Source organism: Microchirus variegatus, assembly GCF_963457635.1.
Source record: "Microchirus variegatus genome assembly, chromosome: 2".
NCBI classification, from domain to species: domain Eukaryota; kingdom Metazoa; phylum Chordata; class Actinopteri; order Pleuronectiformes; family Soleidae; genus Microchirus; species Microchirus variegatus.
Window position 1 is genome coordinate 4,537,415 of NC_139803.1, and position 15,865 is coordinate 4,553,279.

General features: G+C 39.0%; 1 protein-coding gene across 1 annotated transcript; it reads left to right on the plus strand.

Moving 5' to 3' along the window:
- The first annotated feature begins 1,761 nt into the window (after positions 1-1,761).
- On the plus strand, positions 1,762-15,664 carry cyp4t8 (cytochrome P450, family 4, subfamily T, polypeptide 8). The gene is made up of 12 exons (XM_083910766.1): positions 1,762-2,073; positions 3,390-3,534; positions 3,611-3,655; positions 3,769-3,896; positions 3,988-4,112; positions 6,150-6,304; positions 6,390-6,496; positions 7,691-7,881; positions 7,983-8,116; positions 10,883-10,947; positions 13,641-13,723; positions 15,374-15,664. Exons 1-12 carry the CDS (start codon positions 1,882-1,884, stop codon positions 15,555-15,557), a joined length of 1,554 nt encoding a protein of 517 aa, XP_083766892.1. The 5' UTR covers positions 1,762-1,881; the 3' UTR covers positions 15,558-15,664.
- The last annotated feature ends 201 nt before the right edge of the window (positions 15,665-15,865 follow it).

A 15,865-nucleotide genomic window follows, 5' to 3' on the forward strand; every position in this document is an offset into this window, starting at 1 on the left:
TTTCTGATGTATCGGAAGTGGTCTAACAGTCAATGCTAAATGGAAAATGACAGTGGTGTTTGTTTGCCCACATTGTTTTTGTGAAGGTGTTGCATTTGCATGTTAACCTGTTCATGCTGTTCATGCTGTTTAATCCTCATATATAATTAATTTTATTCTCTCAAATATTTGCCTAACTTACCTACTGAATACATTTAATTCTTTTCTTTTCTTTTCATTTGTTTATACTTACATTCACTGTATATTGTATATATTTCCAGATTGTCTACTTATTATTGTATTTTATTTTTTATTGTTTATCGTATTGTTTATTTTATTTAATTTAACATATTTTCTATTTCACTGTCTTATTTTATTTTATTTTATTTTATTTTATTTTATTTTATTTTATTTTATTTTATTTATTTATTTATTTATTTTATTTTATTTTATTTTATTTTATTTACATCTGTATATTGATATTACTTTTCAAGGTTTTATTTGTTGATACAAATGATTTTTACCGTGTTTTTCCCTGTATAGCAGCAGGGCCGGACGGGGACCAAAAAATGGCGGCCCACTAGGATTATTTATACGATATGACATAAAAGAGGATATATGTGCACATTGTATTGTTTCAAAAATGTAAATAAAGTGCAGTAGCCTACACGGAAGAGAGTTAAATCATGTTTAAAAATAAATGTAAATGCTCTTTCACTACTCACACAGACTTTCATCTTGGCAGAGATGGCCTCAGTACCACAATTTCCAACGTCTTTTAGGTTTTCGTTTTCTGACGTAACTGGCAACCCGTGGTTGCTCGGCAGCTGAGATGCTACTGACTGCAATGATTGGTAGACGGCGGTAGGTGGCGCCACGTGACGCCAAAACATGATTTCAAAACATAAACATGATTTGCAGTCTGCAAAATAGTTTTTTTTTAATGCAAATGTTTTGTCTGTACTGTTGTTGTTGGTGAGTTCATTTTGTTATATGAACATTATTCCTGAGTCTCTGTGACATATAAGGAGGAATTTTATGGCCAGTTGATTTAGATTTATTACATAATGCACCTTTAGTGTTGATCAAACCTGGAACCTAGTTTTAATGATTATTTTTTTTCAAAGAAACCAGACAATATTCACATTTAAGAAGCTAAAAAAAATCACATACTTGTATTAATTGTAAAAAAAAAAAACTAAAATCGAGTAATTCTGATTATTTCACGAATATTACATAATAACAAAAAAAAATCATAAAAAATTATTTATAATATATAGTGCTGGGCGTTAACGTTAATAGCATGTTTCCGTTTCCGTGGCAAATGACCGGAACAAGACGCACGTGACGTCATGTTTACGTGACTCCTGATTTGTTAAAATGAGTCTCTAAAGTGACGCTAAACTTTAAAAACAGAGGCACACATACGCAGTACACAGGTACGCTAGTTATAACTTATTTAATAGCGCCGCTCTTTTCCTTTATTAAACAGACCGCTCCAACTGTTCCACTGTAGGCTAACGCTAAACGACACTAAAGAAGCTAACGCAGCTAACTGAGCTAACTGGTAAACATCGCCTTGGACATCGGGAGGCACGTAAAACATGACGTTACGCGCGTCTTTTTCCGGTCCGTCGTCATGGAAACTCGTCATGCCTAAAACGCCGTTAACGTGCCCAGCACTAATAATATACTTTTTAATGGACAGCTCCATTAAACCGGCCCAAAAACATGCGTTTTTACTCAAATAAGCTAAGGTTGCGTATAGGGGGGCGTGTCGTGAGTGCTCCAGGCTGCAGCCGAACCCACCTCTCCATTCACCGCCAGATTGCGCAGCTGGAATCACTGCTTCATTCTCCCTGTGTCACCTCCAACGGAGGCACCGGACCTGGACAGTCGGGCATGGATTTATCCGAGCTCTTCGCGGTGTTTGTCCCGGGTTGGCTTCGCCTTCACCACCTGTTAGCTCTGCTTTGTCTCGGTGTCGTCGTTTCTAAGTTACGCCTCCTCTGGGTCCAAAGAAGAGCCCAGTTTCGAATGACGGAACACTTTCCCGGACCGCCGAGACACTGGCTGTTTGGAAATATACTCGAGGTAAATCAATAACAACAACAACAACAACAACCGTGTTTATATTGATAAAGTGCATTGGTATGTGCATTACTGGGTATTAAGCTGAAATATATGAGCACATCATATCGCATGGTGCAGTTTTGGACCACATCATCAAGTAGTTCGGTAAAGTTGGAAAGATATTGACAGATTCGGACTTTCGAGTTCAATAGCTTGTAAACGAAACGTTCTATAAACCCAAGCGTAGTCTCTTCTCAATCAGAATTGTGTACTTAATGAGCTACAGTAACATTTTCATCCAACAGACCTGAATTCCGGGCTGGAAGAATAACATTATTCTCTATGCGAGACGGGTGTGAGGCGAGTGCCCAGGGACCGTCTACAAATTGCAACACAAGAGCAAGATGCTGCAAACAAAAATCAATAACTCTGCTGTTATACATTGCAGAGATTCCAAAATCACTACACACACCAATGGTCTCCTCATGGTCATACTACAACAGCTGTTTTGTCAAAATGTGCCTTTTTTGAATAAAGTGATTTTTTATCTGTATAAATCATTATCTACCAATATTAATCAATAACTCCACTGTTATACAGTACAGAGAGTCCAAATTTACTACACACACCAAGGGTCTCCTCATGGTCCTACTACAACAGCTGTTTTATCAAAATGTGCCTTTTTTAAATTTTAGTGATTTTGTATTGGTATTAATCAGTAATATCTACCAATATTAATCAATAACTCCACTGTTATACAGTACAGAGAGTCCAAATTTACTACACACACCAAGGGTCTCCTCATGGTCATACTACAACAGCTGTTTTGTCAAAATGTGCCTTTTTTTAATTTTTGTGATTTTTTTATTGGTATAAATCAGTAATATCTTCCTATAATAATCAATAACTCCACTGTTATGCAGACTCCAAAATCACTACACACATCTATGGCCTCCCTATCAACATACTACACGTGCTAATTATGGAAATGATGACTTGGCCTATTTACAATATATATTTTATTGGGGGAAAAAATCAATAGGTTAACTCCTCTTAATCGTAGTTTTTTTTAAATATCAGCACAGACAAAATATGTCCTCACCATGGTCTCACTACACTTCCTATTTTGGACAAAATTGCTTTTAAACAATTTAGCTGAATTTTTCTGTGAAATAATTTTCAATAACTTTGCCACTGTGCATTTTGTAGAGTCACCAAACTCACCTCGGTCAAAGATGACCTTCCTATGGTCACACTACACCTCTTATTTTGGCCAAAATTAATAAATAACCTTTAACCAAATAACTCACATATGTTAATTTTTTTTGTTCTTTCAGTTTAAACAAGACGGGACTGACTTTGACTTGATCCTGAAGTGGGCAGAACAGTATCCCTGTGCGTTCCCAATGGCGTTTGGTCCCTTGGTGTGTTCCCTCACCGTTTACCACCCTGATTATGTGAAAACCTTACTGTCAACAACAGGTGTGTTTACATTTTCATTTGTTCTACCACCCAGTGAAAGGTGAAGGCAACACGGCTGTTGTTTGTTTCCTAACAGAACCTAAAGATGACATCTTTTATGGATTTATTGAGCCCTGGATTGGTAAGATATTGCTTTACCTTTGACTTGCTTTACCTTTGACTTGCTTTACATATTTACCGGATTTTCTCATTAAACTTTACTCACTCTTACTCTTTAACTGTGACCGTTTTCAGGTAATGGTTTACTGATCTCAAACGGCCAGAAGTGGTTTCGCAGCCGGCGTCTCCTGACGCCAGGGTTCCATTATGATATCTTAAAATCATATGTGACATTGATGTCAGACACTGCTACAACAATGCTGGTGTGTGTGTGTGTAAATCCAAATCGTGCATAACTGGGTTGTTTGACAGTTGCAGAGATGTCATTCGTGTCCGTTCTCTCACTGTTGCCAGGACAAATGGGGACGATATGCAAACACAAATGAATCCTTTGAGTTGTTTGATCACGTGAGCCTGATGACGCTGGACAGCATTTTGAAATGTGCATTCAGCTACGACAGCAACTGTCAAACTGAAGGGTGAGTCCATACACAGTTTCCACCTTTACTGCTTTACAACTGTCGCATTAGAGACTAAAGTTAATGAACAACAATACATTAAAGGTGAAGTCAGTAGTTTATAGGGACATCTAGAGGAGAGGCTGACATTTACAACAAAGAACTGCTCCTCTGCTCACCCCCTCCCTTCCCTGAGCGCTACGGTGTCCTCAGCCGGTCAAATGTCGTCCTCGTCGTCTTTCTCCGTGGTGCGGGCGTACGGTCAGGTACTGGTGTTCCTTTATCCGCTGTCAAACACGTGTGCTCCTCCGTTCTAAACGCGTAAAAAAGATCCGCTCTCTCAGACCCGTCTCGGCACTCGATTTGTTCTCTCGGGTTTGTCCTTGCAGGCTCCCGTAGAAACATGGCGTCGTGGCAATGCAACAGCGGCCCCGCGACCATGTTATTTTACATGACTTTTTGAAACACTACGAAAATGAAACAAAAACTATTATACAGCAGCGACTAGACAATGCAGGAGCACATAATATGTATAATAAAAGTGGATTTTGGGTCATCTAAACCCATAAATACTACACAGTGTCCCTTTAAAGCTCCCATAGACCGGACGTTCCAATTAACAATGTTTTTTGGTGTGTATCTGCGCCATTACCTCGATTATGAAGCCCTAAGGTTTGGCAACAAACAGTTCAGCCACAGCTGAGAACGCTGGGTTTTATTGTATTCTCGGGCTCTGCAAGCGGTCTGAAAAAGCCTGGAATCTTTACTTAAAGCTCAAGCTGTTGCACATATATGTTAGTTATGGAGGTCTACTTACATACGTATAACTTGTTTTAATGGTCAAAAACCTCCTAGTTGCTGTAAACGAGCCGATAGAAATCTCTCTTCACTGAAGCTCTCCTCAGCCTCGGTGTTTCAGACTGAAATCCCACCCCCAGAAGACAGACTGTGTTGTGATTGCTAATATCTGATTGTACATTTTAAAGCTAACAGGGCCGGCCCGAGGCATGATCGAACTAAGCCGCTGCTTAGGGCCCCGTGACCACCAGAGGGCCCCCAAGTGCAATTAACTAAAAAAAATAGTTTAGATTGCTGTAGTTTATTTAGAATTTTTCTCCCCATTTTTACCAAAGCTTTTTCACAGTTTTTACACAGTTGTCAGATGTGATTATTTAACTTTATATTTTATTTATAAACCATTTTTATGACCTTGTTCCAGGTGCCTCTGTTGATTTACATTATTATTTAACTATTTGTTTATTTTATTTAATGCTGTGTTTTTTTTACATATAAAAGTCAAATATTTGTATTACAGGAGTGATAATGTTAGTTAGAGCAGTATTTCCCAACCTTGGTCCTCAGGGAACACTAACCCTGCCATGTTTTAGATGTTACCCTGCTCCAAAAACACCTGATTCAGTTGAAATATTACATTTTTGAAAAAAAAAATTGACGAAAGTTGAAACATTACATTTTTGGGGAAAAATGTACAAAAGTTGAAACATTAATAAAAAAAAAAAATTTAAATATAATTTTTTTGAAACATTGACATTTTTGAAAAAAAATTGACAAAAGTCGAAATATTAATTTTAAAAAACGACAAAAGTTGAAACGTTTTAGTTTTTTTTGGGTTTTTTTTAAATACAAAAGTTTGTTATTAGGCTTCTGCAGAATTCGGCAGTGTTCCCTGAGGACCAGGGTTGGGAAACACTGAGTTAGAGTGTTAATATCTTAATATTTTATTTATAAACCGTTTGGTTTTATGTATTGATTCTCTGTGTCGCCAGTAGGGGGAGTTGCTGAGTTTGCCAAATATTAATTGAAAGATTTGTCTGTAAGTTTGCAAATCTGGTGATGGCTGATACAATAATATTGTGCAACCCTGAAAAGAAGACATCCTGAACTGTGATTTTGATGTCCAAATGTTCTTGTCTCTTCTCTTATATCAATGTTTTCTCATCTCTTATTAGGCTGAATGTTGCCTAATACACATTTAAGCCAGCAACTAACATTTATTGTCTTATTGGTTCGTCTAACGTTTAAACATTATTGTTTCAGTGGGAAAAACGATTACATCAAAGCAGTGTATGACCTGGCTAATCTGATTAACTGGCGCGTGAGGTTCTTCCCGTACCACAACGACCTCGTCTTCCACCTCAGCCCATCCGGCTTCAGGTTCAGGAAAGCGTGCAGGATCGCGCACAGACACACAGGTAAATAAGCTCAGCACGTGGTTTGACGAGTAACCGTGAAAAACATTCGTCAAACAACTTATCGTTGTCCTCCTGTCTTTTAAAGCGGAGGTCATAAGAAAGAGAAAGGAAGCGCTAAAGGGAGAAAAGGAGCTGGAACGTGTTCGATCCAAGAGGATCCTGGACTTTCTGGACATCCTTCTCTCTGCAAGAGTATGTTGGATTTAGGATTTGCATTTATTTGTGAACTGCCTGTAGGAAGTATTTGTAGGTGTACTCTTGTGTAGTGTTAATATACAACGTGCGTATTGGGTAAGACATGGGTGTACAATGAGATGTAAAGTGTTAAAATAACACAGGAAAAGTTATTTTAAGAATAAGAAAATGAATCATTCAACACGGTACAGACACAGGTATAGTTGGGAGGAAGTTTACATGCAGCACAAACAGATGGATGTGAACAGAGGCGCAGTTTAGGAACAGGCAAGGCAGGCAACTGCTTGGGGCCCCCGAGCCGATAGGGGGCCCCCCAACACTCGGAGCCTGAGGGCTGTTTTTACTGAAATAAGTTATGGAGGTCTACTTACATACATTAACTTGTTTTTATGGTCAAAAACCTCCTAGTTGCTGTAAACGAGCCGATAGAAATCCTCTTTTCTGACGCTGTTTTTCTGCTGCGAGATTTCAGAGTGAACTTTCACCCCCAGAAGACAGAGTCTTGTGATTGGCCAGTACTATCCAGCACATCCGTTCTCAGAAGCGCAGCTCCCCCCTCTGGAACGGTGGATGCACTGCTCCTCATTATCAAAACATTGTTTTAACAGTGTTTAAAAATAGCTTCTTCACGACTCCCCGCCGCAGTCCCTTTGACGACCTTTGACCCGGAGTCAGACCCAGAGTCAGAAGACACTGTCGCTCGTGAAACACCTCCACAACGGACGTTATTCTTCTTCTGCGGTTCAGTGTACGCAACCGGATGTGCCCGGACTAGTGCCCGGAGCAGGACGATGTGCTGTTCAGGAGAACCGCTGTTTACGTAACCGGACCTGGTTTTTTCAGAGATCTCTCTGAGCCCGAGATTACAATAAAACACAGCGTTCTCAGCAGTGGCTGAACTGTTTGTTTAGAACCTTCAGGGCTTCTTAAACAAGGTAATGACGCAGATACACACTAAAAAACAGCGTTAATTGGAACTTCCGGTCTAGTTCCGCTTCAAATATTAGTCTCTGCGTTGTGAGAAAACATTTTCTAGGACCGAGTGTGGTTGAATGAGGCACTGTCACATCACTGAGAACAGTTTCGAGACATGGAAGCTCACTGAAAAAGCATGGCAGAAATGCTGATTTTACACACTCAACAACACTTTTTCTGGAGTTTTATATGTTTGTCTTCTATCTTGACTTTCAGGACGAGAGTCAGAACGGCCTTTCAGATGAAGAAATCCGAGCAGAAGTGGACACCTTCATGTTCGAGGGTCACGACACCACGGCCAGTGGCATCGCCTTTATCCTCTACGGTCTCGCCTGCCACCCAGAACACCAGAAGCTGTGCAGGGAGGAGATCACTGACGTTCTGCGTGACAGAGACACCATGGAGTGGTACGTCTGTGTTCTCTGCTGCTCTCTGTGCTGATTTAAGTGTGTATCTATCCGATGATGATGTGAATAATCTATCATTGTTTTTTTTTGTCCTATATTAGGGAGGATCTCAATAAAATTCCATACACTACAATGTGTATCAAAGAATGCCTTCGCCTTTACCCTCCTGTGCCAGGAATAGCCAGACAAATCACCAAACCCATGACCTTTTCTGATGGAAGGACTGTCCCTGCAGGTGTGTGTGTGGTTTCATATGTGAGAGAAGGTGTTTTATTGAACATTTTTGTGAAGTTAATATAGCTAATGCAGCCCAAAATGTTGCGTCAGTTGGTATCTTTACTGAGCTAAACACTGTTGAACACTGTTTTTCTTTAAATGAAAAAAAACCTTCACTTCGATCAAAGAAAACATTTTCAATCAAAGAAAAACAGTGTTCAAATGCATTTTTTTGAGTCTCAAATATATTTTAGCATTCAAACATTTTTTTTCTTTGATTGAAAAGGGTTTTTGATTGAAGTGAAGGTTTTTTTGATTGAAAATGTTTTTTGATTGAAGCAAACTTTTTTTGATTGAATAATAAAGACACAAATCTAACTCCATAGATAAGGGAAAACAGATTTTTTTTACAAGTCAGGGAAAAACTGAGGGAGGGAAGCACATTCTCTAAAAAATACTACTGCTATTCTAGCAACACAAAGCCACATTCAAATCGGTGAAGTATCCCTTTCAGCGAGTAAATAAGGCGCACGAAGAAGCGCCCGTGAAAAGTTCCACAAGTGATTTCTAGTGTTCAAATACTCGGTGGTTTAGCAGGTTGAAGGGTTAATTAAACCTTACTTGCTCCGACCCTGCACTGCTGATGTACAGCGCTCCAGTCCCTGAAGACGTCAAGAAAAGTGGGGTCAAAGTCCGAGTAATAAAATAAAGGATTGACGCATTTAAATAGCCGACGTACATATAAAAAAAAAATACTGACACATATAAGCAGAGGTGGAAAGTAACGAAATACATCAACTCAAGTTACTGTATTGAATACTTTTTTTGTGTGTATTTTGTGTTTTTTAAGTACAATTTAAAATCAGGATTTTGTATTTTACTCTACTTTATTTTAGTTACTTTATAAATCCTATCCGTTACTGAGTAAAAAAATAAAAATTCAGCACAATGAATGAAGACCTACAGGGGGCGCAAATATACACCAGAACCAGACGAATGATGATGCGATTAGCACCGTTAGCACTGGCGCGTGAACGTAGAGGGCGTGGCCAAAAGTGACGTAATATCCTGTTTCGCGCCGGGTGCGTGAGCTCCAAAATAGTTTTGCGATTTCTGACCCGTTGTCGTATTTCTACTGTAACTTTTACTTAAAGTACATTTCAAATGAACTACTTTTTACTTCTACTTGAGTACATTTTCAGATGACTACTTTTGCTTCTACTTGAGTAATATTTCATCACAGTATTGGTGCTTTTACTTGAGTACAATATGTTAGTACTTTTTTCCACCTCTGCATATAAGTGATGTTGATAAATAATAAATGCACAAGGAAGCATATTTTAAAATTTCAGATACTATTGTATTAGTATTAGTAGTTTCCTGTGACGACGGAACTTGTCTTCTGTTACACACTCTATGGCCAAACTACAGAGTCAAGAGTTCAATATATGTGTTTTCTGCTGTTTTGTTTTATCCGTTGTATGCCAGAGAATAATCCGCCCCTTAATGAAGACTATTCTTTTATTTATTGTTGCTCACTGTCAGCGGTTGCTTACATAGCTAACAGGTGGGTAGGGTTTGCTCTTGACTCCTGACACACAGCCAGTGTGCAGTGCGGCTCCAGCCAGGTCAGCTGAGGCTGCAGTCGCTGTGATTCTTTCTGTTGACATTCTTAATGATTGGTGTGTGCTTTGTTTGTTTTTATGTCTCTTCCTGTACTCAGCTGTGCACTCTGCAGAGCAGATAGTCGACACTTAGAAATAAGGCACCCAAAAGAGTCCTTCTACAAGGGCTGAGGTTCTACCTGGAACCATTTGCTTGGTAACACGAATGATTCTGGTAAGAATCATTTTGATCCAGAGAACCCTTTAAAAACCCTTTCCTGAATAAAGGGGTTTTAAAAGGGTTCTTGGTGAAACCCTCCAAAAGGGTTCCAGGTGGAATCTTTACAAAAAGGGTTCTCCTATGAGGACAAGCCGAAGAACCTTATACGGTTCTCCTTGGCACTTTTATTTCTAAGAGTGTGTGACATGATAGTCTTTGGTTCTGTTTTTTAATGTTATATCTGTGTGTGTGTGTATTTACACTGCACGTGTCTGTGACCAGGGAAAAGGAGCATGAACCTGTAAAACAAGGCTATTCAACTTAAGGCCCGGGGGCCAGAACCGGCCCTTCAAGCAATTTGGACCGGCCCGCGGCCCATTAACCCATAAATAATGAATGTATTATTATAAAGCCAATAAAACCGTATATAGCTTCGCCTATTTCTGGCACTTTGTGACACTTTGCTTCCCTTTTTGGCAAATATTTCTGCAAAAATAGCCTATTGTGGCCATTGCACCTTAATTTTAAAGTTTATATTGTTACCTCTAATTTTGTCAGAGCCAATTGTGACTGTATTCTAAATGTTGGTGATACTGTAACTGTGACCCTTTTTGCACTAGACACACATTGTATTGTACCTGAATGTTGGTGGTTTTGTTATTGACATTTTTAGCACAAAACTAGCAGCCATTTCAATAAATAAGTGCCAAATAATTTATAACATTTTGTATGCGTTTACTGCACATGCAACACAAAATAGTAGTATTTTGAAATGTTAGTTGAATAGCCCTGATCATGAACAATGATGTCATTGAGAGGTTAGAGGTGGAACAGATCATATTTCTCTGTGGCAAAGCATTTAGCTGGTAGTAGCTGTATGTATTGTTTATTCAGGTTCATGTCGTACAACTTGTTTTGACACAATCCTAATCCCTATTCTTTTTTTTTCTTTTCAATACAGGCTCCAGAGTTTCAATATCTTTCTTTGCGGTTCACAGGAATTCAGATGTATGGGAAAACCCACATGTAAGTGAATATAGAGGCAAGGATTGTTTTGATCTGCAAAATCTCTGAATGGAACGCTCTCACGTTCCCACCGGTGTCAGTTAGCAGGGTGAGAGTTCGGCACAAACAACAAAATCAGTCAAACCGACAAACCGAATCATATTAGTCTTTATTTATACAGCAACTTTACATGAAGTGCTGTTATATACGAAGCTATTGGAGGAATTGCACATTCTACACTTAGGGGCCAGTTGTTCAAAAAAATGTAATCTGGATCAAAATTATGATTACAGATTTGGAAATCCCATTTTTTTGCAGATCTTACTTTTAAGTCGGTTTTTCAAAGCAACATTGGATCGGATCACCCTGATCCAGATACACCGTTTTCAGGATTACCAAATCCGGATTACCAGCTATGTAAAGAACAGGTAGAAGATCCAACATTGGATCACTTTAAGTGTTTATTATATATTTGAGACGAAACATAAAAACATAAACGTCCACTTCCATTTATAATAACCCGACACTTATGTAAGTGGACTCGTTAGCATTTTAAGGGGACCGTATCTATGTTCCCCGCTTTGTATGTGACCGGGGAACATAGGACCCTTTCTCTAACCCTACCCTTTTTCAAAAAAAGGGTCCTATGTTCCCCTGTCACATACAAAGTGGACCTTTTTTGGGAAAAACGGGGAACATAGGACCCGGGGAACATAGGTACGACCCCCCCATTTTAAGCTAGCGATCTTTATGCTAACTACAACAAACGGATGGATTATTTAGCGGCAGTAAGAAAGCAGGACATGACAATAACTGGACACAGTAGCTAGTAGTAGTGGCTAAAGTTAGCTTTTGTTACGCTAACGTCAATTTCATTATGTGTGTGTTTGTTTAGCAGCATGTTTAGCCATGTTTACATTCAGTGACGGTGTGGTCATGTGAAGTGACTAAAATGTGACTAAAACTAATAAGCATTTTCGTCCAGAAGACTTAAGACTAAGACGTTTGTCAAAAACAACACTGTTTATGACCCTTTTTACGATGCACCCGAGCGTGTTGAAGAACCAGACCAACCTCTGGAGTTCTGTCAGAACGAGGGACTGACTGGACGCGTAGTAAAGGATGCAATTGTGCGAAATTATTTTTGACAGTTTCAAAATCAAAAAGTCATTGAAATCTGTTTGGGGGGGTTTATTTCAGATTTGATCCAATCCTATAACCGAAATCCGATCAGATTACCTTTGAACAACTGGCCCTAGGTGATATACTACTAGTATTACTACTGCTGCTGTTCTGCTTAGGCCTAAACCTCTTTAGCCAACACCAATCTCCTCCTCTATACTCTTAGAAAAAATGGTTTCAAAAAGGTCCTTCTTCAAGGGCTGAGGTTCTACCTGAAACCATGTGCTTCTGAAAAACCCTTTTCCCTGAATAATGGGTTTTAAAAGGGTTCTTGGTGGAACCCTCCAAAAGCGTTCCTGGTGGAACCTTTATAAAAAGGTCCTATAAGGAAAAGCCGAAGAGCCTTATATGGTTCTACTTAGCCGTTTTAAGTTGCCATATTCTGTAAACGTATCACACATTTTAACCAAATGTTCAGGTCACTGAGCTGATTTCCTGTTTTCACCAAACCTGTGAGGTCAACAGTTGAAACAATGAACCGCAGCCCGAGATGAATGATTATCCAGGAAAAGTCTGTAAAAGACTGACCTGGAATCTGCCCTCGATGATGGAGTCTATGGATGGAGCATTAACGTTGTCGTTTTTTTTGCTTCCGTTACCCCGCTGTAATCTCCCTCTTCTTCAGCCAGCCTCAACAGCGCCACCACGAGGAGACGTGAAGTAGTGGCGTCCAGTGATTTAAACCGGCAGGGACTAATGATAACTTACAGATACACCAACCACACACTCATAACTCCTCTCTGTCTGTCTGTCTCTATGCAGAGGCGATTCTAGAGTCTGTAGGGGCCCTAAGCAAAAATTCCCAGGGGGCCCTTCCTTCCAACCAGTGTTTATCACCATTATGTTATAAATAATCTGACACCAACAAAAAATGAGAAAATGAAAAATGAGTTCAAAACATTTTTTTTCAAAATGAAAGAAATAACATGGAAAAACCTTGTAATTAGAAAGTATGTGAAAATATAAAATGTAAAGAACAATAAAATACTGTAAATAGCTTTTAAAAAACTATATAAACTTAGTAAAGAAAATACAAAAAAAATAAAAGTCACTATATATTTTTTTTGTTTGTTAGTTTTTTTTTTTTTAATTGTTTTGTTTCCTTTTTTAAAAACCATTATATAAATAAAAATAAAGTTGGCCTCCGAAGACGGGGGTGGTGGTGGGATAGAAAAAGGAAAAGGAAACGGGCAGGGACTGTTGACTTTAGGTCTTTACTTACGTCTTTTGAACCGCACTCTTACAACCAGTAAATATCTAAAAAATCTATTCTAAAAAAAAAAAGACTGATCTGATAAAACAGAACGCTGAGTTCTGACAGAAGTGAGGTGCAGTGATACAGTCCTGATCAAATGAACGCATGAATAACCTTTACTTACGTCAGAGTGAGGGAGTGGTGTTTTATTATCTGGTGGTAGCAGGCAGCAACGTCTCTTATTGACGTGTGAGATCTGATCTGAATCGAAAATAAAGTGGACGGTTCGGTGTGTGATTTATTCCTGACTCTGACTGACGTTTCTTTCTTCGCGCAGGTCTTTGATCCACAACGCTTCCGACCTGAGAATATCTCCAACAGGTCGCCTCACACGTTTGTGCCCTTCTCGGCCGGATCAAGGTTTGTTTACACATGACACCGTGTGACTGCGTCACTCACAACACGGCAGGTTAGGTTTTCATGGTTCATATCATGGACTGTTAAAGGCGCCATATGTAAGCATGTGGCCAAAAACGGTTACTACACTCAAAACTCCAAATACCGAGGTCTTTTAGGTTTCGTTTTTCCGACGTAACTGGCAACCCGTGGTTGCTCGGCAGCTGAGACTCTACTGACTGCAATGATTGGTAGACGGCGGTAGGTGGCGCCACATGACGCCCAAACATGATTTCAAAACATAAACATGATTTGCAGTCTGCAAAATATTTTTTTTAATGCAAATATTTTGTCTGTACTGTTGTTGTTGGTGAGTTCAGTTTGTTATATGAACATTATTCCTGAGTCTCTGTCACATATTAGGAGGATTTTATGGCCAGTTGATTTAGATTTATTACATAATGCACCTTTAAGGATAATCTAAATATGTAAGTGGGCAAAAAGTGTCACAGAAGTCCAGTTTTTACTTATTTTAAAATGGAATAAGTTAAATAAATAGATAAATACACTCTTAGAAATTAAAGAGCTAAGTAAACCATATAAGGTTCTTCAGCTTCATAGGAGAACCCTTTTTGGCTCCAGGTGGAACCTTTATTAAACCCTTTATTAAAGGAAAGGGTTTTTCAGAAGCAAATGGTTCCAGGTAGATCTTTAGCCCTTGGAGAAGGACCCTTTTGGAACCCTTATTTCTAAGGGTGTAGATCATTGGTTCTCAACGTGCGGCCCGGGGCCCAATGGCGGGCCCAATTACCTGGTTTCTATATGGTGAATTTTAGTGTATTATTGGGTAATAAGCTGGTAATAAGCAGGTAGCTACAGCCCCCAATTACTAGCTATTTACCCAGTAAATATATGGTAACAGAAATGTGTTACTTGGTATTAACCTGTAATTAGAAGGTTAGGACAATGGTCAAAATACTGGGTAATTACTCAGTAAATGATAAAGCGTTATTATATCAACGCTTATATTACTTTATATTAACGCTTATATTACTTAACGCTAAACTGTAGAACTGCAATCTGGTCATTAAAGTTATTACAAATGGGATTTCTTTCTGGGGTTTTTTTCTGTGGCGATCCCTCAGTCCAATGTTGGGTTCCTAAATTGGCCCTCAGGTATCAACACTTTGAGAACCCCTGATCATAGGAGAACCCTTTTTGAAGGTTTCCACCAAGAAACCTTTTAAAACCCTTTATTCAGGGAAAAGGGTTTTTCAGAAGCAAATGGTTCCAGGTAGAACTTCAGCCCTTGGAGGGGGACCCTTTTGGAACCCTTATTTCTAAGATCTCTAGATAGACGAGCCCTAACATGACTATTACTTTGCCGGTGGAATGCAGTTTAAGTTTGACACATCTGCCTTAACCCTAGAACATTATCGCTCAAATTCAAAACACCATCATTTTTACCCGAGATAATAAATACACCCATGAAAATCACATACATTTATTCGCTGCCTGTTTTCACCCAGCAATGGTGTCCTTGGGTTAAAGTGAAAAACGATCATCTGCATCTGCCACATGTGTCTCCTCACATTCTTTCTCACCTCTCATGTTATTATTTGAATTCCTCATGTTTGACGCACAATGTCTCTCGTGATCTCTTTCTCCCAACAGAAACTGCATTGGTCAGAACTTTGCCATGAATGAGATGAAGGTGGCGGTGGCCCTGACGCTGAAGAGGTATCACCTGCTCGAGGACCCCACGCAGAAACCTAAGCTAATTCCTAGGCTGGTGCTGCGCTCACTCAATGGCATCCACATTAAAATCAAACCTGTGGAGCAAGTCACTGAAAAATAACATTTTCATTTTTAACATTTATAAACGCGTGATAGGTAAAGCTTAAAACAATTACAATGCTGCTGTGTTTGTTTAATTCACATTCTATTACAGAGTTGGATTAAATTTGACCCCTTTTTTTGTTGAATTTATTTTTTCAGATCTTTATCTTGCTTAGTTTATGTGTGAATGGATCATTTTCTCAATTTCAAAAATTAATATGACTGTGAATGTTATTAAAGCAAATTTCAAGTAATTTAACTGTATGGTTTTTGAATAGTTTTTGAAAAACGGTAGTTGAAAAGTCACCTCAAATTCCCTCCCACTGT